Source organism: Cupressus sempervirens, chromosome 3 (assembly GCF_028749045.1).
Source record: "Cupressus sempervirens isolate cs-2001-9-10 chromosome 3, ASM2874904v1, whole genome shotgun sequence".
NCBI lineage: Eukaryota > Viridiplantae > Streptophyta > Pinopsida > Cupressales > Cupressaceae > Cupressus > Cupressus sempervirens.
Genome location: NC_143120.1, coordinates 81067650 through 81094017, shown reverse-complemented (window position 1 = coordinate 81094017; position 26368 = coordinate 81067650). Strand labels below are relative to the sequence as shown.

Below are 26368 nucleotides of genomic sequence, written 5' to 3'. Positions count from 1 at the left end.
ATATGGGTCAAAGCGGGTCATAGGGTTACCCATGACCCCCTCCGACCAATTATATGATGACATATGTCCCTATGGGTCCTACGAACTCTAGGGACATATTATAATCAATCATATGGTTCAAAGGGGGTCATAGGGTGACCCATGACCCCCTTTGACACATTACATGATGACATATGTCCCTAAGTGTCCTAGGACCCCAAGGGACATATTAGAATCGTTTATATGGGTCAAAGGGGGTCATAGGGTCACCCATGGACCCCTTTGATCCATTACATGATGACATATGTTTCTAAGTGTCCTAGAACACCTAGGGACATATTGTAATCATTCATATGGGATGAAGGGGTTCATAGGGTGACCCATAAGAGCCTTCAACCCATTACATGATGACATATGTCCCTAGGGTTCCTAGGACCCCTAGTGACATATTGGAAATGTTCATATGGGTTGAAGGGGGTCATATGGTGACCCATTAACCCCTTTGACCCATTACATGATGACATGTTCTTACATGTCCTAGGACACCTAGGGACACATTATAGTCATTCCTATTGGTCGAAGGGGGTCATAAGGCGACCCATTAGCCCCTTCGACCCATTACATGATGAGATATGTCCCTAGAGTTGTTATGACTCTTAGAGACATATTAGAATCATTCATATGGATCAAAAGGGGTCACAGGGTGACTTATGATCCCCTTCTACCCATTACATGATGACATATCTCCCTTGGACCTTTAGAAACATTTGTTGTCCCCAAGACCCCTAGCGACATATTAGAATCGTTCATATGGATTGAAGGGGGTCATCGGTTGACCTATAACCCCTTTCAACCCATTACATGATGATGTATGTACCTAGAGGTCCTAAGACCCGTAGGGACATATTAGAATCATTCATATGAGTTGAGGGGGTCATAAGGTGACTCATTACCCCATTCTACCTATTACATGACGACATATGTCCATATTAGAATCATTCATATGGGTCAAAGGGGGTCATAGGGTAACCCACAACTCCCTTAAACCTATTACAAGATGATACATATCCCTAGGGTGACCCATGACCCTATTCGATCAATTACATGATGACATTTGGCCTTAGGGGTCCTAGGAACCCTAGGGACATATTACAGTCATTCATATGGGTTGTAAGGGGGTCATAGGGTGACCTATGACACCCTTTGAAACATTCCATGATGACATGTGTCCCTAGGGGTCCTACGACCCTTAGGGACATATTATAATCATTCATAAGGGTTGAAGGGGGTCATATATGTTACTAGGGATCATACGACCCCTAGGGACATGTTAGAGTCGATCATATGGGTCATAGGGGGTCATAGGTTGACTTATGATCCCCTTTGATCCATTACATGATGAAATATATCCCTAGATGTCTCAGTACCTCTAGGGACATATTATAATCTTTCATATAAGTCAAAAGAGGGTCATATGATGATCGATGGCCTCATTCGACACATTTTAATGATGACATATGTTCCTAGGAGTCTTAGGACCACTAGGGACATATTAGAATCATTTATATGTGTCGAAGGGGGTCATACGTTAACCTATGACCCACTTCAACCCATTACATGATGACATGTTTTCCTAGGGGTCCTTGGACCCCTATGGACATATTAGAATTGTTCATATGGGTCGAAGGGCTTTATTGGGTGACCGATGACCCCCTTCAACCCATTACATGATGACATATGTCCCTAGGGGTCCTAGGACCCCTATGGACGTAATATGATTGTTCATATGGGTGAAAGGGGGTTATAGGGTGACCCATGACCCCCTTCGACCCATTCGACCCATTACATGACAACATATGTCCCTAGGGGTCCTAGGATACCTAGGGACATATTAGAATCATTCATATGGGCTGAAAGGGATCATAGGGTGACCTATGACCCCCTTCGACCCATTGCATGATGAAATATGTCCCTAGGGGTCCTTGGACCCATAGTGACATATTAGAATTGTTCATATGGGTCAAAGGGGGTCATTGTTTGACCCATGACCCCTTTGACCCATTACATGATGACATATGTCCCTAGGGGTCCTAGGACCCCTATGGACATGTTATAATCATTCATATGAGGGAAAGGGGGTCATAGGGTGACCTATGACCCCCTTTGACCCATTACATCATAACATATGTCCTTAGGGGTCCTAGGACCCCTAGGGACATATGTCAAAGTGGGTCATAGGGTGATTCATTACCCCCTTCAACCCATTACATGATGACATATGTCCATATTAGAATCATTCATATAGGTCAAAGGGGGTAATAAGGTGACCCATGAGCCCTTTCAAACCATTGCATGAAGACATATGTCCCTAGGGGTCCTAGGACACCTAGGGACATATTAAAATTGTTCATATAGGTCGAAGGGGGTCATAGGGTGACTGATGACCCCCTTCCACCCATTATGTGATGACATATATCCCTAAGGGTCATAGGACCCCTAAGGACATATTATAATTGTTCTTATGGGTCGAAGTGGTTTATAGGGTGACCTATGACCTACTTCGACACATTTCATGATGACATATGTTCATATGATGACTTATGACCCCCTTTGACACATTCCATTGTGATGTGTCCCTACGGGGGACATATTATAATCATTCATAATAGTCAAAGGGGTTCATCAGGTGACCCATGACCCCCTTCGACATGTTCCATGGTGATATATGTTACTAGGGATCCTAGGACACTTAGGGACATGTTAGACTCAATCATATGGGTCGTAGGGAGTGTTAGGTTGACTTATGAACCCCTTTGAACCATTACATGATGACATATGTCCCTAGGTGTCCTAGTACCCCTAGGGACATATTATAATTATTCATATACGTCAAAAGAGGGTCATAGGGTGACCGATGACTCCCTTTGACATATTAGATGATGACATATGTTCCTAGGGGTCCTAGGACCACTAAGGACATATTAAAATCATTCATATGGGTCGAATGGGGTCATAGGTTGACCTATGACCCCGTTCGACCCATTACATGATGACATGTGTCTTTAGGGGACCTTCGACCCCTATAGACATATTAAAATTGTATATATGGGTCAAAGGGTATTATTGGGTGACCCATGACCCCCTTTTGACCCATTACATGATGACATAAGTTCCTAGGGGTCCTAGGACCCCTATGGACATATTATAATCATTCATATGGGTGAAAGGGGGTCATAGGGTGACACATACCCCCTTTGACCCATTACATGACAATATATGCGCCTAGGGTCCTAGGAGCCCTAGGGAAATATTAGAATCATTTGTATGGGCTGAAAGGGATCATAGGGTGACTTATGACCCCATTCGATCCATTATATGACAATATATGTGCCTAGGGGTCCTAGGACCCCTAGGGACATATTAGAAGCATTCATCTTGGTCGAAGGGGATCATAGGCTGACCTATGACCCCCTTTGACCCATTACATAATGACATATGTCCCTAGGGGTCCTTGGACCCCTAAGGACATATTAGAATTGTTCATATAGATTGAAGGGGGTCAATGTGTGACCCATGACCCCCTTCGACACATTACATGATGACATATGTCCCTAGGGGTCCTAGGACTACTATGGACATATTATAATTATTCATATGGGTGAAAGGGGGTCATAGGGTGACCTATGACCACCTTCGACCTATTAGATGAAAACATATGTCCTTAGGGGTCTACATATGTTGAAGCGGGTCATATTGTGACCCATTATCCTCTTCGACTCATTACATGATGACATATGTCCCTAAGAGTCCTAGGGAAATGTTATAATTGTTCATATGGGTCGAAGGGGGTCATAGGGTGACCTATAACCCCCTTCCACCCATTACATGAGAAGATATGTCCCTAGGGGTCCTAGGTCCCCGAAGGACATATTATAATTGTTCTTATGATTTGAAGGGGTTTATAGGGTGACCTATGACCTCCTTCGACACATTCCATAATGACATATGTCCATAGGATGACCTATGACTCCCTTCGACACTTTTCATTACAACATGTGTCCCTAGGGGGGAAAGCATTCTAAACATTCATAACGATCAAAGGGTGTCATCTGGTGACCCATGACCCCCTTCGACATGTTCCACAATTATATATGTTACTAGAGATCCTAGGACCCCTAGGGACATGTTAGAATCGATCATATGGGTTGTAGGGAGTCATAGGTTGACCTATGACCCCCTTCGACCCCTTACGTGATGACATATGTCCCTAGGTGTCCTAGTAGCCCTAGGAACATATTATAATCATTCATATGAGTTGAAACAAGGTCTTAGGGTGACCGATGACCCCCTTTGACACATTCCATGATGACATATGTTCCTAGGAGTCTTAGGACTGCTAGGAATATATTAGAATCATTCATATGGGTCGAAGGGGGTCATAGGTTGACCTATCAGCCCTTTCGACCCATTACATGATGACATATGTCTATAGGGGTCCTTGGACCCTTAGGGACATATTAGAAACATTCATATGGGTTGAAGGGGGTCATTGTGTGACCAATGACCCCCTTCGATCCATTACATGATGACATATGTCCCTAGGGGTGCTAGGACCCTTCTTAACATATTATAATCGTTAATATGGGTGAAGGGGGATATAGGGTGATCGATGATCCCCTTCATTCCATTACATGACAATATATATCCATAAGGGTCCTAGGACTCTAAGGGACATATTAGAATCATTCCTATGGGTCGAAGGGGATCATAGGGTGACCTATGACCCCCTTTGACACATTACATTACAACAGATGTCTTTAGCGGTCCTAGGGACATATTAGAATCATTCATATGGGTCGAAGGGGGTCTTAGGGTGACCCTTGCCACCCTTCGACCCATTACATGATGACATATATTGCCAGGGGTCTTGGGTAACCCCCTTTGACCCATTACATGATGACATACATCCCTAAGGTTTCTAGGACCCCTAGGGACATTATAATCATTTATATGGGTCAAAGGGGGTCATAGGGTGACCCATGACCCGCTTCATCCGATTACTTGATGACACATGTCCCTATTGGTCCTATGACCATTAGGGCCATATTAGAATCATTCATATGGGTCGGAGGGGGTGATATGGTGACCTATTACCCCCTTTGACCCATTACAAGATGACATCTAGATGTATTATAATTGTTCATATTGGTCGAACGGTGTCATAGGGTGACCCATGACCTCCTTTGACCCATTATATGACGACATATTTTCTTAGAGTTTCAGGGACCCCTAGGGACATATTAGAATCATTTGGATGAGTCGAAGGGGGTCATAGGGTGAACCATGACACCGCCCAACCCATTACATGATGACATATGTCCCTAGAGTTCTTAGGACCCGTATGGACATATTAGAATCATTCATATGGGTTGAAGGGGATCGTAGGGTGACCTATGACCCCCTTCAACATATTACATGATGACATATGTCCCTAGGGGTTTGAGGATCACTAGGGACATATTAAAATCATTCATATGAGTCAAAGGGGGTCAAAATGTGACCCATGATCCTCTTTAACCTATTACATGACTACATATATCCTTAGGGGTCATAAGAACCCTAGGGACATATTAGAATCATTCATATGTGTTGAATGGGGTCATAAGTTGACTTATGACCCGCTTCAACACATTACATGACAACATATGTCCTTAGGGGTACTAGGACTTGTAAGGACATATTAAAATCATCCATATGGGTTGAATCGGGTCATAGGGTGACCCATTACCTCCTTCGACCCATTACATGATGACATATGTCCATATTAGAATCATTCATATGGGTCAAAGGGGTTCATAGGGTGACCCATGACCCCTTTCAACCCATTACATGACAACATTAGTCCCTAGGGGTCCTAGGACCCCTAGGGACATATTATAATTAATCATATGGGTCGAAGGTGGTCATAGGGTGACCCATGACCCCCTTCCACCTATTATATGATGACATATGTCCTCAGGGGTCCTACGACCCCTAGGGAGATATTATAATCATTCATATGGGTCGAAGGGGATTATAAGGTGACCCATGACTCGTTTCAACACATTTCATGACAATATATGTTCTTAGTGATCCTAGGACCCCTAGGGACATATTAGAATTTTTCATATTGGTCAAAGGGGGTCATAAGTTGGCTGATGACCCCCTTGGACCCATTACATGACGCCATATAACCCTAGGGGTTGTAGGACCCCTAAGGACATATTATAATTATTCATATGAGTTGAAGGGGTTCATAGGGGTACCTATGACCCCCTTCGACACATTTCATGATGACATATGTCCATAGGATGACCTATGACCCCGTTTGACACATTTCATTATGACATGTTTCCCTGGTGGTCCTAGGACCCCTGGGGACATATTAGAATTATTCATATTGACCTCAATGGGGGTCATAGGGTGACCCATGACCCCCTTCAACATATTTCATAAGGACATATGTCCCTATAGATCGCAGGACCCTTAGGGACATATTAGAATCATTCATATTGGTCGAAGGGGATCATAGGTTGATGTATGACCCCCTTCGACCCATGTCATGATGACATATGTCCCTAGGGGTCCTAGGACCTTGGAAACATATTAGAATCATTCATATGGATCAAAAAATGGGGTCATAGGTTTACCATTGACCCGGTTCAACCCATTACATGAAGACATATGTCCCTATGGATCCTAAGACCCCTAGGGACATATTATAATCAGTCATATGGGTCAAAGGGTGTTATCGGCTTACCCATGACCCCCTTCGACCTATTACATGATGACATATGTCCCTAAGGGTCTTAGGAACCCTATGGACATATTATAATCATTCATATGTGTTGAAGGGGGTCATAGGGTTAATAATGACCCCTTTTGACACATTACATGACAAAATATATCTATAGGGGTCTTAGGACCCCTAGGGACATATTGACCCATTACGTGATGACATATGTCCCTAGGGGTCCTAGCTCCCTTAGGGAAATATTAGACTTATTCATATGGGTCAAAGGGGGTCATAATGTGACCCATGACCCCCTTTGACATATTCTATGATGCCATATATTATTAGGAATCCTAAGACTCCTAGGGAAATATTAGAATTGTTCATATGGATCGAAGGGTCCCTTCGACCCATCACATGATGACATATATTCTTAGGTGTCCTAAGACCCCTAAGGACATTATTAATCATTCATATGGGTCGAAGGGTGTCATAGGGTGACCCACGAGCTCCTTTGACACATTCCATGACAACATATGTTCCTAAGGGTCATAGGACCCTTAAGGACATTAAAATTGTTCATATGGGTCAAAGGGGGTCATAGGTTCACCTATGACGCCCTTCGACCCATTACATGATGACATATATCCCTAGTTTTCCTATGACCCCTAAGGACATATTAGAAGTGTTCACATGATGAGATATGTCCCTACGGGTCCTAGCCCAAGAGACATTTTATAATCATTCATATGGGTCAAAGGGGGTCGAAGAATGACCTGTGACCCCCTTTGACACATTACATGATGACATATATCCCTAAGTGTCTTAAGACCCCAAGGGACATATTAAAATCATTCATATGGGTCAAATGGTGTCACAAGATGACTTATGATGCCCTTCAACACATTCCATGAGGACATGTGTCCCTAGGGGTCCTAAGACCCTTAGGGACATATTATAATCACTCATAAGGGTCAGAGGATATCATCAGGTGACCCATGATGCCCTTCGACACATTCCATGACGAAATATGTTCCTAAGGATCCTAGAACACCTAAGGACATGTTAGAATTGATCATATGGGTCGAAGGGGGTCATAGGTTGACCTATGATCCCCTTTGACTCATTACATGATGACATATGTCCCTAGGGGTGTTAGTACCCCTACTAACATATTATAATCATTCATATGGGTCGAAAGTGGGTAATAGGGTGACTGATGACCTCTTTCAACACATTCCATGAAAACATATGTTCCTAGGGGTCCTAGGACCCTTAGGGACATATTAGAATCATTCATATGGGTTGAAGGGGGTCATAGGGTGACATATGAACTCCTTCGACACATTCCATCTTGACATGTCTGCTTAGGGATCCTCGGACCCCTAGGGACATATTACAATCACTCATAAGGGTCGAAGGAGGTCATCGAGTGACCCATGACCCCCTTCGACACATTCCATGATGTTATATGTTCCTTTGAATCCTAAGGCACCTAGGGATATGTTAAAATCAATCATATGGGTCGACGCGGGTCATAGGTTGACCTATGTCTCTCTTTGACCCATTATATGATGACATATGTCCCTAGGGGTTCTAGTATTGCTAGGGACATATTATAATTGTTCATATGGGACGAAGGGGGTCATCGAGTGTCCGATGTCCTTCTCCGACACATTCCAAGATGACATATGTTTCTAGGGGTCTTAGGACCCTTAGCGACATATTAGAATCATTCATATGGGTTGAAGGGGTTCATAGGTTGACCTATGACCCCCTTTGACCCATTACATTACGACATATGTCCTTAGGGGTCCTAAGTCCCCTAGGGACATATTAGAATTGTTTATATGGGTCGAAAGAGGTCATTGGGTGATCCATGTCCGCCTTCAACCTATTACATGATGACATATGTCACTAGGGTTCTTAAGACCCCTATGGACGTATTATAATCATTCATATAGGTCAAAAGCCTTCGACTCATTACATGATGACATATGTCCTTAGTGGTCTTAGCCCTAGAGTCATGTTATAATTGTTCATATGAGTTAAAGGGGGTCATTGGGTGATCGATGACCTCCTTCGACACATTCCATGATGACATGTGTACCTAGGGATCCTAGGACCCCTAAGGACATATTAGAATAGTTTATATGGGTTGAAGGGGGTCATAGGGTGACTTATGACCCCCTTCGACCTATTACATGATGACATATGTCCCTAGGGGTCCTTGAATCCCTACATATATATTATAATCGTTCATATAGGTTGAAAGGGGTCATAATGGCTCCCATGACCCCCTTTGACACATTCCATGATGACATATGTTCTTATGGATTCTAAGACACCTAGGGACTTATAATAATCATTCATATGGGTGAAAGGGGGTCATAGGTTGACTTGTTACCCCCTTCGACCTATTACATGGTGGCATATGTCCCTAGGGGTCCTAAGACCACAAGGGACATATTGTGATCGTTCATATAGGTCAAAGGGTGTCATAGGGTGATGCATTACCCCATTTGACCCAATACATGATGACATATGTCCCTAGGGGACATATGTCAATATGAACCTAGGTGTAGAACAAGATTTTAGTGTGCAAGGAACATTAGCAATAAGAGAAACATTCACAAACTAAAACTAAGTTTACATATATGCTTAGACAAAGAAATAAAACAAGAAATGCAAACCTCAAAAGAGAAAACACTCCATGCTTCCTTGATTTTTTAGATGTGTCCTTTGATGTGGATGTATGCTCAATTGCTCAAAGTTGCTTCAATGGTGGAGATAGATAATAGCAAATTGGTAATTTTGTGAGCTCTCAATTTGGCATTATAAGGGTACGGGTATGGATTTTGACTCTTAAAAGGGCATGGTAACTTTAGCTCAAAGATTGTTGATTGAAATGGCTCGGGATGGGGTTCAATTTATAGGCCAAGGGGTAGAGGGATGGAGGGCTTAGATGCAAGGATGGGGAGATGGTTAAGGAGGGCTAAGATGCACTCAAAGGGGAGCACATGGATTGTGCTTGTTTAGCACCAATGGGAAGGTGACACTTGTCACAAGGAGGATGAGTGTGAGAGAGTAGGGTAAAGGGTTGGTTAAAGGCATGATGAGTGGGGTTGAGTATGTAAGAGAGATGTAAGAGGAATGAGTGTTGAAGAGGGAAGAGTGTGGAAGATGGATGTAAGAGTCATGAGTGGGCTTGTAAGAGTCTTTTATGGTTTGTAAGAGCACTCATGACTTGGTGGTTGGGGTTTTTGAGGGGAGACTTTAGTTTGGATTAGAAAAGTCTTAAACTTGTTTAAGGAATGTGACAACATTAGGGGGTGGATTAGGCTTGGGTTTAGGATTAGATTAGGGATGTTAGAGATTTGCAAGTGGATGGCATTCATGAGGGTGGGTGAGTTAGTGGCTAAGCTTGGTTAGTATGGGCGGATGGGGTGGATTAGGCTAAAAAGGGGGTTTAAGAATAAGTTAGGGGCTTTTAGATTTGAGGGTTTTATTTTATCAAATAGGTTTATTTAATAAATGGGGATTTTGGATTTAGATAGAAGAATAGGATTTAATTGATAAATAATACGTTATTTGATTTATCAATTAGGACTATAGATGATTAATTCAATTAATCAACTAAGGATGGCAAAGTATTAATTAAATAAAAATTTAATTAATGATGCCTTTAGAGATAACTAAATAGAATTACTAAAGCAGTGTAATCAAATTTAGGTGTCTACATTTTGCCCCTCTTTGACATAGTGTTGAGACAACAATATTTCAAAGAAGTTTGAATGAAGACGACACGAGGAAGATGTTCTAGCAACAAGGTTGCCCCAGTCTCGGATAAGAAGAGGAGAGACTAGACTTAGATGATGCCCCCTCAAGAAGGTGGCAGGGAGAGAAATGAGGTTCGACAACTTTTTGAAAAATACAAGAAATTGAGATGAGCTGAGACGTAGGTTGGCGAAGAGAAGGGGCTAAATTAGCTCAAACTCTCACTACGGGAGAATGATAAAGGGAAATCACGGGCACAAGAGTAAATCAAGCTTAAGACTTTCTAGGATTGGGGGGGGAGATGGAGGAGTAGAGCGCTATAAAAATGAATCCAGGATAAGGAGATGGATGAGGGGATGATAAAGCTAAACTAGCATTTGAACTAGCTGAGGATAACTTTTGCTTGCAGAAAATGGTGGGAGTGCTTTATCAGATGTACTGCAATGGGGAGATACTGTTCTTAATTCTTCTGCTAAGAGGAGGCCACCATGGATGAATGTAAGAGAACTAAGAGGGTAGATTATAGATGGTGGAATAGCTTGAATAGGTGGTAAGATGGAAGCATGGAGTGGAGGAGATGGTAGGATAGGATCTTGATTTAGCTGATGGGATGAAAAGATATCCTATAGTAGAAGAGGTATGGCTTGAGGTTTTGGAGATGGAGGGGACAGTGACTATGTTATGGATGGAAGACATGGTGCGAGGATATCTTCGTTTATGCTTTGGGGGATGTCAACATTCTTTTGGGCAGGATCTTGATAGGATTGGATTGGGATGCATGGTGTGATAGGAGGTGAAGGGATGGATTCTTCAAAGGTAGTGGATGGATAGATGGGAGATTCAGTAGTGGAGATGGGTGAGTAGAAGATGGATGCATAAGGGTCATTATGAGAGATTTGGGAAATGCTTGGAGGTGAGGTGGATAGGATTTGGAGGGATTTGACAGGTGGTGGGATTTTGGTGTTTACAAGAAGTGGAAGGATTTTAAGCAATTTGATGGATGGTATGGGGATGATAGCTATGGGAGATGGAGGTGATATTATAGATGGGGAAGCTTCATCACTTACTACTTGACATGGTTGGATTAGCTGACATGGCTTACCGACTGCTGGAGGCTGCTTTTCTCGCATTTTCTCTAGGAGATTCCTTGGAGACTTGTGTGTTGGAGGTGGAGGTGAATTGACAGGAATAGCTAGTGTGATGGGAGAGGAAGATTGGAAGCTTGGTTGATTGGGTGATGGAGAAGAAGCTGGGATATCAGATGGCATGACTAGATAGTTTGGAATAACTCTTGGATTTTGGGGGATGGTTGGTGGAATGTTTCTAAGGCTCTCAAGATACCCTTCATAGTCAACAAGATCTTCATCATCATTGGAATAGGAGGTGGCAGGAGCCAAGACAATACGACTGAACACATCATGATAAGATTGGTACTTCATGCTTTGATGATGAGTTTGATGGGGATGGGGTCTTGCATATGGATGAACATGGAAGCTCATGGTTGGATTTGGATTAAGCTCAGATTTTTGGATTGGCTGATGAAAGATTTCCTAGGGAGATTCAAAGCTGTATGACAGACCTAAGGAGGATTGGCTAGAGATTTTTGGATTTTCTGTGGATGGAAGACTTCAAGGGTATGCTGTCAAAAAGTGAGAGTTTTGCTTTCCTATGCGTAAGATTGGTGGAGATTGTGTCAACTTGAGGATAGACTAATGATCCTATGAGCATGACACGAGATTGACCACTTGTGGATCCCAACCTTTAGCTCAAGGTAATGAGGGATACAAGTGACAAAGCTGGGTTACCTTAGACAATGCTCTTTCAGAGGGATAACCTTGGTGAGATTGGTTGATTGGTAGGATTGATTGGATAGAAAATTCTGGCAAAGTGACAACAAATCTTTAAAGGCTTGGGTGAGATTTTGGATTGGGTTGCTAGTTGGCTGGGGGGGGATGATTTGGATGGACTTTGGATTTGGGATTGTTCTAAGGCAAAGAACTAAGGGAGCTTGGATGATCTTTTGATGAGATAGTGACTACGCTAAGTATGCCTTGAGCTGGGAGATTTCTACTTTACTGAGATTTTGACCAAAGTTGGCAAACATTCATTCAAAGGCTATGAACAAACAAGCAGACAAAATTTTGGAGCAAGTACGTCAAGCACACCAACATCCTAGGAAGCTTTCTACAAGGATAAAATTTGGTTTAGCTAGGGAGTCCTCAATATACACAAGGTATGTGAGGTCCATATCCATAGATGAATCCAAAAAGATGTCACACAGCCGAGAGGAGTGGTAACCCACTTCTCCTCTTTCACTTCTCAAGGGTATAAAGTTCCTTGAGGCTTAGCCCGAGTGACAAAATCTTGATCCCAAGAGAGGTGTCTTTCGATTCACCTCCCGATCTTTATACTCCGCCGAAACGTTGGAGTTGAGGTCATCCAAGGGGTGATGAAATCCCCAAGTAGGCCTCCTAAAAAAAAGGAAAACAAGGTTTTGGATCCTAATCTTATGCACCCAAGATGGCCTCGAAAGACGACAAGGGGAGAGAAGACTTGGATGACCTTGGACTAAAAAGCAGAGTTCTTTTCTAATTGATGATTTAGATTTTGTAAGCTATGATTAAAGACACTCGTGATTATGGCATACAATGTTCATTCCAACTTGACAGCATCGTCAACATAATGAAAATTGAGAATTCGTCAACGTAAGAAATGCGAGCATCATTGAGATGCGTCAAAACCATGCAATGTTGATTGATTGTTAGGCATTCAAGATTGTGTTAGAGTGTTTTAAGCCCAAATTGGAAGTGTGAGATATTGCGATGATTAGTTGATTTTTGGCATTGAAGATTGTGTTCATTGTTTTAAGCATGCATTCCAATAAAAGGTTGATTTTTATCCATGGCGTTCAAGAGTGTGTTTTGAGCAACATTCATTCAATGGAAAATGTGTTTAACCATTCAAGTTCATTTTAGCAACATGCATTTAAAGACAAATGGTTAAACATTCAAGTTCATTTTTTTAGCAACATGAGAACCTGTAAGAAACATGGTTAGTGGTTCCATATGTGCTCCAACCTGCAATGAGACAAAAAAAGACATTTAGTTAGTTACCCAAAATCTTCAAAAATGAGAGCTTAACTATGGAAAAAAAAATTTTAACTTTTGTTTGCTATTTTTCCTATGCGTAAAAATGCTTAAAATGGTCTAAATCCTACGAAACCACTAAAAGTCAAAATTTTGGTGTTCTTAAACATACAAGTTCATTTGTTAGAGTTTTGAAAGCATGCAAAGATAATGACTTCGACAAGACAACCCAAAACTAGGTGACAAATCCTAAAAAATAATACAACAGGCAAAGACGCCAATCTGCGTAGACGCTGATCTGCGCAAATGTTGATTTATGCAGACGACAGTCTGATGAAGAAAGTAGCTGGCGGTGTCGAAGATGAAAGTTGGCAGATTGCGGTGGCGGATATGATAGCTTGACAGGCAGAGACACCAAAATTCGTAGAAGACAGTTTGGTCTTTCGGAGACGGCGGTTGAGCTCGCGCAAACGACGGTTGTGTAGGCGCAGACGACGGTTGTGCAGGTGCAAACAACAATTTATCTCTCATAGACGACGATTAAGCTTGTGGAGACAACAATTGAGTTTGCGCAGACGACGTTTCGCAGAGACAACAGGCAGAGATGCCAAACTACGAAGACGATAGGTGGAGACGACACTGCGCGAAGTGAACCGACGGACGCGGATTTTTTCTAATTTTTTTTGTTTTCTTGGTTATTTTCAAATTTTAAAAGGTATGTCCTCTTTAGTGCATTCTTCAACCTGCAAAAACAACCAAACACACCTTGCAACAACTTCAAACAACATAAACAATTAGATTGTTAGTTCTTAAAAGCAACATGTATATTGAAATGGATAAAAAAATGATCCATAGCGGGGTCCCACCAGGCGTGCCAAAATGTAGAACAAGATTTTAGTGTGCAATGGGTTGAAGGGGGTCATAGAGTGACCTATGAGCCTGTTTAACCCATTCCATGATGACATATGTTCCTAGGGGTCCTAGGACCCCTAGGGACATATTAGAATCGTTCATATGGGTCAAAGGAGGTCATAGGGTGACCTATGACCCCCTTCTATCCATTCCATGATGAAATGTGTCCATGGGGGTCCTAGGACCCCTAGGAACATATTATAATCATTCATATGGGGTTGAATGGCGTCATAGGGTGATCCATGACCCATTTTGACACATTTCATGATGACATATGTTCTTAGGAATCATAGTACTCCTAGGGACATATTAGAATCATATGGGTAGAATGGGGTCATAGGTTGATTGATGACCCCTTTCAACCCTTTACATGATGACATATATCACTATGGGTACTAGGACCCCTAGGGACATATTAGAATCGTTCATATGGGTCAAAGGGGTTCATTAGGTGACCCATGATACCTTTCGACACATTCCATGATGATATATTTTCTTAGGGATCCTAGGACTCCTAAGGACATCTTAGAATTGATCATATGGGTCGAAGGGGGTTATAGGTCCCTTCAACCTAATACATGATGACATGTCTCTAGGTGTCCTAGTACACCTAGGGACATATTATAATCATTCATATGGGTTGAAAGGGGTTCATAGGGTGACCAATGACCCACTTCGACACATTTCATGATGACAAATGTTCCTAGGGGTCCTAGGACCACTAAGGACATATTAGGATCGTTCATATGGGTCAAAGGGGGTCATAGGTTGATCTATGACCCCCTTTGACCCATTACATGATGACATATATCTCTAGGGGTCCTAAGACCGCTAGGGACATATTATAATTGTTCATATGAGTTGAAGGGGGTTATTGGGGTACCCATGACCCCCTTAACCCATTACATGATGACATATGTCGCTAGGTGTCCTTGGACCCCTATGGACATATTGTAATCATTAATATGGATCAAAGGGGGACATAGGGTGACCCATGACCCCTTTCGACCCATTGCGTGACAAGATATGTCCTTAGGGGTCCTAGGACCTCTACATACATATTAGAATCATTCATATGGGTCAAAGGGGATCATAAGGTGACCTATGACCCCCTTCGACCTATTACATGACAAAATATGTCCCTAGGGGTCTTAGGGACATATTAGAATCATTCATATGGGTTGAAGGTGGTCATAGGATGACTCGTGACCCCCTTTGACCCATTATATGATGACATAATCATTCATATAGGTCAAAGGGGGTCATATGGTGACCCTTGGCCCCCTTCAACCCATTACATGATGACATATGTCCCTAGGGGTCCTCGATCACCCCCTTCGACCTAGTACATGACGACATACATCCATAGGGTTCCTAGGACCCCTAGGGACATATTATAATCATTCATATGGGTCGAAGGGTATCATAGGGTGACCCATGACCCCCTTTGACCCATTACATGATGACATATGTCCCTAGTTGTCCTAAGACCCCTAGGGACATTTTAGAAATGTTTGTATGGGTTGAAGGGGGTCATATGGTGACCTATGACCCCCTTCGACCAATTGCATGATGACACATGTCCCTAGGGGTCCTAAGACCCCTAAGGACATATTATAATCATTCATATGGGTCGAAGGGGTTCTTCGAGTGAATCATGATCCCTTTCAACACATTCCATGATGACATATGTTCCTAGGGGTCCTATGATCCCTAGAGACATATTAGAATCATTCATATGGGTCGAATCTATGACCCCCTTCAACCCGTTACATGATGACATATGTCCCTAGGGGTTCTAGGACCTCTAGGGACATATTATAATCGTGCAATGGATTGAAGGGTCTCATAGGGTGACTTGTGACCCCCTTCGACCCATTCCATGATGAAATATGTCCCTAGGGTCCTAGACCTGTAGGAACATATTATAATTTTTCATATATGTCAACCTATGACCCCTTTCGACCCATTCCCTGATAACATGTGTCCCTAGGGGTAGGACCCCTAGGGACATATTAGAATTGTTCATATGGGTTGAAGGGGGTCATAGGGTGATCTATGACTCCTTTCGACCCATTCCATGATGAAATGTGTCCCTAGGGGTCCCTAGGGAAGTATTACGATAAGGAAATATTAGAATCGCTCATATGGGTCGAAGTGGGTCATTGAATGACCTATGACCCCCTTCGACACATTCCATGATGACATTTGTCCCTAGGGGTTTTAAGAACCTTAGAGACATATTAGAATCATTCATATGGGTCGATCGGGTTCATAGTTGACCCATTACATGACGACGTATGTCTCTAGAGGTCCTAGGACCCCTAGTGACATATTATCATCGTTAATATGGGTCGAAGGGGGTCATAGGGTGACCTATGACCCCCTTTGACACATTGCATGATGACATGTGTCCCTAAGGGTCCTAGTACCTCTAAGAACGTATTATAATCATTCATATGGGTTGAAGGGTGTCATCAGGTGACCCATGACCCCCTTCGACACATTCCATGATGACATATCTTCTTAGGGGTCCTAGGACCCCTAGGGACATAATATAATCATTCATATGGGTTGAAGCGACTCATAGGTTGACCTATGACCTCCTTCAACCTATTACATGATGACATATGTCCTTAGGGGTCCTAGGACCCTTAGAGACATATTATAATTATTCATATGGTTCGAAGGGGGTCATAGGGTGACCTATGACTCCCTTCGACACATTCCATGATGACATGTGTTTAGAATTGTTCATATGGGTCGAATGGGGTTATATGATGACCTATGACCCCTTTCGACACATTCCATGATGACATGTGTCCCTAGGTGTCCTAGGACCCTTAGGGACATATTAGAATCATTTATATGGGTTGAAGGGGGTCAAAGGGTGACCTGTGACCTCCTTCAACACATTCCATGAAGATATGTGTCCCTAAGTGTCCTAGGACCCCTAAGGACATATTATAGTCGTTCATATGGGTCTAAGGGGGTTATAGGATGACCTATGACCCCTTTCGACACATTCCATGATAATGAATATCCCTAAGACCCCTAGGGACCCATTGGGAATGCATCAAAAGGGTTCACTAGGGGCCCTAGGGACATGTTGTCATGACATGCATCAAAATGATGAATTTTATGACAATATAAATTTAATAATTATATTATATTATATATTTTAATATAATAATAATATATTATTAGATTATATAGCAATAATAATCATATATGTTAGTAGATTATAGAGGTAATAATAATTATAACCATATATATTATTATATATAATAATTTAGTTATATAATACTACTATATATATTTAATAATAATATATATCATATATATCATTGTATTATATTTAGTTATAATAACAAAAGTTATATTTATAATTATATTATATTTAATAATAATAATCATACATATTACTCGAATGTAATAATAATTATAATAATTTATAATAATAATAATATTAATGTCCACACTTTCTTGAAATAAATTTCCTTCTAAAACAGTCTAAAGTTTTCGTCTTAAATTTATTTCCTCTTAAATTTCTCTCCGTCCAAATTTAAAATTGAAAAGATTCCCCCCTCTCAAATTTCCCTCCAAATTGGTGTGTAAAATTGTCGGGCTTGATCAAATATCTAATTTGAAATCGGATATCCAAATTCATATCACATATCCGATTAGGCCTGGTATTTACCAAGCCTATTCGGTCTACCCAAAAAACATGTTTGAGAAGGGTTTCAGTGACACTCAAACTTTGGGTAGCCATTTGACAATGTTATTTTGATCAGAATTAAATGAAATGAAAAGGGTTTTTTTATATCACTCTCCAAATTCCATTGATATACTTGCTATGAAAGTCTGAGTTTGATAAGTATTTATTAGTTAATTTTCAATGAAGATTATTATAAAGTTCTGATTGACATACTGATTGAAAAATAGCTATAACTTTCAAACGGTATAACATTTTTTAAATCCAAAAGTTGTATCACATTCTATGCTTCGCCTAGTATAAGAAAAAAAGTTAAATTAAATTTGGTAAAATTTTCTATTAGTTAAGGTGGTTAGACACAAGAGTTTTTTTTTTTTTCCAAAAAAGATTTAGTAGAAAATTCATATTTAATTATTTATTTGGAATAAAAATACCCAAAAATATGCATCACATCTAGGCATGAGTCTACTTTTTATATCTATAATTATATTAAAAAAAATATTATCATTTTATTTTGATTAAGGTGGTCAGACATACACCTACTTTTTATTTTTGCTTTGAAATTTTTGTAGTACTGCATTAAAATCCAAACTTTTGACCAATCAATTATTTTTTTCTCCAGACAAGGCCTAGTAGTTTATAAACTACATTCAATTTCCTACCCAATATTTTCTAACAACTTTTTGATATAAAGTCCATAACCACTTTAAAATTATGTGTTAAGTTGACATAACACTGATTTGGTGATTTTTCATTGCCACTTAAGGCCATAGTTTGGTACACCATGATCCTACACATACCGTAGAAAAAACCCCAAAATAATAGAGGGATGCTAATACAAAATCGAGAAACTCATCAAGGAAGTGTGCTAGAAAGTTCTCTTTCATGCAATGTAAGCAAGATATATGAAGAATATAGATCTTAAATAGTTGACTAGAGATTTGAAAGTAAATGTATGCTAAGAAGGAAAATAAAAGATAAAGTACTTATTTTGAAATGCATAGAGGAAGGTGTATTTTAACTAAATAACTCAAATATCTAAACTATTTTATAACTTCCAATCCTAGATCTTGGAATAAAATGATAAAAAAAATAAAACCCAAAAATCTCCCTTGAATATGAGACTGGAGCACTAGGTTGACTTGGGAAGACATCCTAGAACCAAGTTGACATATTCTAGTGATCTTCAAGTGATGACTCTAGAAATCTTGTGAATAGAAGTTTCCAGATCTATAATCCTTCTTAATGCTACATTACAAATAAACACAAAGAAGAAGAGTTGTGTGGTTGGGTTTGATGAGGACTTGCCTTGTTCAAGCCCTAGGTTAAGGAATTAACTATAATTGAGAAATGTAGATATAAATTATATACTTGGATGTAATAGATCTAAATAATATCAAATAAAATATACAATTACATTTAAAGATGCTATTGAATTTTTTTATATGGTCAACTATGTAAGTGTAATAGCCTTGACTCAAAGAAACCATAAGGAAATCAAAGATCCAAAACCTCATGTATGGAAATGTAGTGACATACCATAGATGAATAATAAAACTTGGATGATTTTTAATGATGGATCTTCCCCTTAGAGCCAAGCTCTACTACCACCTTGAAGGGAGAAGCTTGAGCATGAAGGAGATGCTTAGACTTAGATCCCTCAAGGTGCTTGAAGAAGAATTCCTTGAATACTTTCTTTTGGGTGCCTTAGCTTGTAAAGATCTGATATAAAAATGAAGCTCCCAAAACTTCTTTTATACTAGTTTTTGGGTGGCAAAACAACTTAGGTAGACTAGGGAGTTAAATAAATAAATTGGTAAACTCAAAAATTTTTAGGCCTTGAACTCCAAAATCAGCATGGACTAGGTTGATCTGGATTGACCTAGTCCAAGTTGACATAGTCTAGGTTGACCTAGTCCTAGTGGACAGGTTGGAAGTGCACAAAAAACTCTATAAGGTAGTGTAGATGAAACTAAGAGATATAGTCAAAAGGGTATCAAACTGATACCTAGAAGACCATGTTAGAGAGCAAGAGATGATGAAGAAGAGTCAAATAAAAGAGAAGAGGAGAAAGAAAGACCAAGACTAAAAGGTCTCTAAATAAGTGCATCCATTTTAAGACGGTACAATATTCATTACAAGTTTAAAAGGTTTGATCCAATGTGTTATGTATTAGGGCTCTTCCTAACTTAATATATAAGTTCGAAACTCTGTGTCAAGTTGAGCTTATCTTGGGCTTGAATGCATTAAAAAACCTTTTTTTAATGCAATTTCTACCAATGCAGTTGTCTAATTTCTACTTGGAAATGATAACCGTGGATTATGTTTAAAGCTTGTAGTAAAACTTATTATTAAATAAAATGACAATTATCCATTATCTTTTTCCTTGATAGTTGTTAATCTCCTTCAATTTTATTAACAAACACAACAGTAAACTAAAATTATTATGAAATTGAATCTAATACAAACTACAATATCTTAACTTCTCATCATGAGTAACGCTAATACTTGACTCTCCTATAGGCCTAAAGAAAGCATTACTTATATACTAAAATTCAAATCCGTAATTCTAATTTCTAATTTAAACATATTAAAAGATGTCATAAAAAACAAAATTAAACTTCTAATATCTACTTGAGTGGCTTAACCTTAAACATCACACACTGAGACTTGATTATTAGACTAAAAGTGCTAAATAGTTAAAATTGACTTATTTTTCCAAGTTTAATTTCTTCCTTAATATATGATGTTTAAGAATTGTGCTACGTAGAAACTGAAGAAAAAATCCAACATGCAAGGGACACCATGCATATGTTCGACTGCAATCAGGACAGTTTGTAAGAACCATGTCCTACTTAAAAATTGTCACATCAACAAATTGCAAAAAGAGCAGAAAAGAACCAATCATAACCAATGTGGAAAAGTCAAGAACTAATTATCCATTAATTTCTTAATATAACAAATAGTTTAACAACCAATTCGACGTAATACTAAGGTGCTGATTTGCAATTTGACATCTTTATAATATTCAAAGAATGTTTAGAGTTACATCATGATGGTGATGATTAAATCACATTAACACATCACATGTTATGTTGAAGAACTAATTAACACACAAGAACAAGTTGATGGTCCAAACATACATTAATTATAATGAATATACATTTATATCAATTTCCAAAATTTACATTGCTCTTATATACAATTACATAGAACAACTCATCTCAAGGATGAAAATACAATAAAAGCTAAGTTTATCCATTCTTGCCATGACCTTCAGCATAACCTATCTCCAAAGCCATAGTATGTTGTCCATCTGCTATCTAAGATGGGAGTGTGGCCTAGGCGCTTTTACCTCGCCAACCATAGAGTGATTACTCCCCTGGGATTCTTCTTGACATGAAGAATGCCCCAACCCTAGCACAAGAAGCCTAGCTTCTCGAAATAAGATGGATTGGATGGATCTAGTGCAGCCGTGAAACATATTACATACAACCATGTGCCTTGCAACCTAATCACAAAATGTAGCAGGGAATGAAAATTACACTACACATCTACACATATGTAGTAAAACCAAAGAAGCATTGTCATACACACATATGCATTATCTGGACCACATAATTAAATGTAGAAAAACAAGTGGCTTGGCCAAGCACTTATAGAGCCATATTTAGCAGTAGAAGAAACAAGAACAACATATATATATTCCATGGAACTAGCAAATAGAAGAAACCAAACATGAAGTATCCATTCTATCCTTCCCATTATTGCTACATTACACCCAGCCATGAAGGAAAATACACGTCTACACACTAACAACAAGATGTTAAAAGTAATGCTGATTGTATTGTATTTTTAGATGATGAGCTAAAACTCAACAACACCTTCATTTCTACACTGAGGATTTGTTTTTGTCAAGAATTTTAGTCTAGGACTTGTAGCGATTAAACTATTGCAACTATATAACACTCATATGTTCTTTCTTCCTTATGGTACAATCAACACAAAAATGTTGAAATGAAGACTATTGCAACTGATTGAAACACATATGATCATTCTTTTCATATGGTACAGTCAAACACAACATTGCTGAAATGAATACTATAAAGCCTCAAACAACCAACTACAATTCATTTAAACACTCAGTTGTAGATAAATAAATGAAAGAAAAGAAACCATAGTTCAACCAAAAACACTAGTAGTAGTACATTATGAAAGCTGCGGTTATTCAAAAACAAAACAACAAACATCCTTAGTATTACATCTGAATTTAAGGGTATTTTCTCACTGCTAGTTTCTAGAAATTTCACATCTTAATAGTGCTCCACAATCAACATGCCACATTTCATTATGGAATATGTAAAATGAATATTTGTTGATAATATCCTAATAGAATCTAAGATTTATGCACTAAATAGAAGGTTTATGCAATGGAAGAAAGCAATTATCTTGGGTAGTCTCATTTCTTGTTACAACACATGTTGTTTTAGTCTTTATTTGGTTAAAGTGGGGATATTGTGGAAATACTCTACCTTGTTGCTAGATAGATTAACCAAAATTTACAAAACATCTACCATCTAAGAAAGACACAAGTCAGCATAGAGTAATGACCTAGAAGGAACAACTCAAACATACAGCTCAAACATTTTGATAATAACACCAATCAACATAAATGAATGGCCTATAAGGAACAACTCAACATATCGCTCAAACATTTTGATACTAACACCAATCAACATAAATAAATGGCCTAGATTCAATGTGTTCTAGGCAATTAGAATGACTAAGATTTAACTACACAGATATAACATGCTTCCCAACATTATAGAGGTGACATAATTTCAATGCCCAATCAAATTTCTAACTTTCTAGGGAATTCAAATCTCAATTTTTGAAGTTCGCTAAACAATCTCAAACTGAAATAGGCATGATTATAGGAAAGAATGACACCTATCTTTATTTTGTGGCATGTTCCATTGAAAAGAGAGAGTTGATTACAGAGTGCCATTTGTTGGCATTGAGTGTTTGTCGTCTTAGTGGCTAGGGTAGAAGGCACATGCACAACTAACAAGATCCTAAATTCAAAGCTTACATTCCATTCAACAAGGGTTTGAATTCAAGATTTGCATGATAACAATAGAAATTAAATTCAAAAGATTCCTTCTAAACAACATGATTGTTTCCTAAATAGAAAGAATCAAAAGCAAAAGAATTGTTACAAAGAAGAGAACCTGAGAATACTTCACACTTGACCCAACCCTTGTTGTCTTTAGTCGTTGATGATTTTTCATGCTCAGCTCCCATTCTTTTTAACAAAATCCCCAAAATATAACTGACCTAATTCCCTTGTACGATGGCCTCCTTCATTTGTTTTTGCAAGTTAAAAAAAATTTTAAAAAACATTTAAAACAATTTTTATGGGGCGAATGTATATGTTAAAATTTAATTTTAAGTTCCTATTAAACAATCAAAGTGGAACTTTTGTTTTTATATATATATATATATATATATATATATATATATATATATATATATATAAACTCATCCATTAGTGTCATAATATAATAACAATCTATCTATATGTTTTTTTATAAAACCAAATCAAATGCAATATCTAAATTTCACTTTGAGCTTTCAAGGTTAAATTTAGTAAATGTAACAAAAAACAACATGAAATTCTATGTGATGTGTGTGTGGGGGAACATGGTCATCCGATGCATCCCCTTTCGAGAGGCTAGCCCTCTTTACCTCAACCACACTCTCGTCATGACAATTCCTGTATCCACTCAAACAGTCACAGCCAACAATGAGTCAGTACCCATCATAATCCAACATATCACATCTTAATTACATCATCGTTAGAAAGTAAATCCATTAGCATAATCACATTGATATTAAATCACGACATTTAACAACACATTTTATGGCAACACCATCATAACATAACAAGTCATGTATTCCATCTTAAAATATATCATTTAATTTTTGATGTAATCTAAGATGTTAAACTTCATTTATCTCAAAGCAAGAGTAAACTATCTTTAACCAAGCCAGCATTTGACTATTCGCCACATAACCACCAAAAAGAAAATGATTCAAAGACAAGATGTGACATAGTTACATAGAATGAATGTCGCACACATAAAATATTCCGTTGGGAAAGCTTCCCTTGGTTCTGCAAATTTACTTCGAATTGATAATTTGTATTTGGAACTTTTTCTGTACATAGATGGACTCGACATGGATACTCAATCTGAAAGTTGCGAAGACATCATAGTTTTGAATTCAGAGAAATCTAAGACTCCATTGCAGTCCATGTCAAATCTGCGAATCATTTCCTCGCATTGCTGTGGTTGTTGTGTTTGAGAGATAAATCCCATCGTGGACAGAACTTTTTGCAATTCTTCAGAAGAAATGTATCCATCTCCATTCTGATCAAATATCTTGAATGCTTCCATCAAATCGTCCAACTCCTGTTCTCTTTCATCCTCATCGTAGTTGAAGATAAAGTGATATAAATCAACAAATTCTTCAAATTGAAGTCTGTCACTGCAATCATCTTGACCTTTGCTCCTCAGTAACAATCTCAAATCTTCCCCCGACAACGGTATCCCGAGCTTGTTTATGAAGCCGCAGATTTCATCCACAGTGAGGGCTCCAACACCAGTTTTGTCTAGCATTTCATATACTCTTCTAATATCATTCAGATCGGTCATTTTAACAAGAAAACGCAGGAATACCTTGGTAATTATTTTAAGAACGGGCGAATATGGCACAAAATTGAAGTGCTGATTGAAAGGATTGGTCCGAATTTATAAGATGAAGAAAGGAAGGTTCAAGACAAAGACATGGAAAGGGGAAAGGATGTTGGCAGCCCACGACCAAAAACAATTGTTGAATATGTTGCCGTTTTCTTAGAACATCTAGTTCCTCATTCATCATCAATGAGCCTTTTGCTTATGTCATTCTCCCTTTCTCAGTGACTTCATTGTGCGTCGTCCATGACCGCTGAAATTTTAAGCATTTCAAAAAGACAACCCTATCAATACGCAAATTATTAATTAAATAATAGAACATCATTTATATTGGATTTATTAATTTGATAGCAAAGATTCATTTCTTTAATGAAATAGAATATTTTTTTTAAAGTAACATTTATTCAATTAGCTTCGGACATATGTTAGTGAGATGGGTATAGTGGGGTTATATAATTAAATTTTAATATATTAATTTAGGGTATTTATAATTTTTTTCTTGGTTAAAATATGGCATTGCTATTATAAGAAATAATGTAGTGAGCGCTTGATAGATTGAGAGAAAAATATCGCGCGGTGGTCTGGTTTGCGCTAGGGTCTACGTGCCCTGGCCCGACCTGCATATGGGCTCATTTCTGTGACCTTTGCGTGCTATTTGGCTACTCACGAGGAGATGCCATTTGGTTGGCAAGGGCGTGTGTTGGTCAGAGAATAGTCTTGGCCATTTTATAGCCCGCAGGTGGGCTTTTTCAGTCTGAGATCCACCTTTGGTGTGTTCTTGGTGGGGGCCTTGAGGAATTTTGCGATTGTGGGGCTTCTGCCCCGTCTCTCGCTTATTTTGCTAAGCCCTGGTTCGATTGCATGGGGGATCAAGGTATACCCTCCTCTCAAATTTCCTTCAAAGATATGGACATGGGTGAGCCGTCTTCTCTATTACATGTCAGTGATAAGGATATGACTAGCAAACCCCAATCTGGGGAAGGTGATTCCTCTCCAAAAAGGATGCTTCAAGTAAAAAAAGTTAATGGATGTTTGCAGAGGTCCAAGGACTAGCTAGTTTTGGTTATTCAACCTACACAAGTTTCGAAGGATGTCGAATACTGGTGCAATCATGCTCTCATTTGCAAATTTCTAGGCCTTCGTCTTTCTTTGCCTATGCTGGATTCCTGGGCACTCCAAGTGTGGAAACTAGAAGGGGATATGGAGATTCTATTAGTGGTGAATAACTATTTTTTGGTTATCTTTTCAAGCATGACGGAGAGGAATAAGGTATTTAAAGGCGGCCCTTATTTCTTTAACCAAGTGGGGCTCTTTATCAAGCCTTGGCACACGGGCTTCAACTCTGCTGAGGAGATCCCCTCGTGAGTTCCTA

The 26368-nt window shown here is 39.2% G+C and overlaps 1 protein-coding gene across 1 annotated transcript; it reads right to left on the bottom strand.

The window, feature by feature from the left end:
• Nucleotides 1-24314: 24314 nt before the first annotated feature.
• On the bottom strand, nucleotides 24315-25009 carry LOC149564878 (calmodulin-like protein 2). Its single transcript, XM_089816975.1, has one exon. It carries the CDS (start codon nucleotides 24955-24957, stop codon nucleotides 24490-24492), a length of 468 nt encoding a protein of 155 aa, XP_089673101.1. The 5' UTR covers nucleotides 24958-25009; the 3' UTR covers nucleotides 24315-24489.
• Between the last annotated feature and the right edge of the window lie 1359 nt (nucleotides 25010-26368).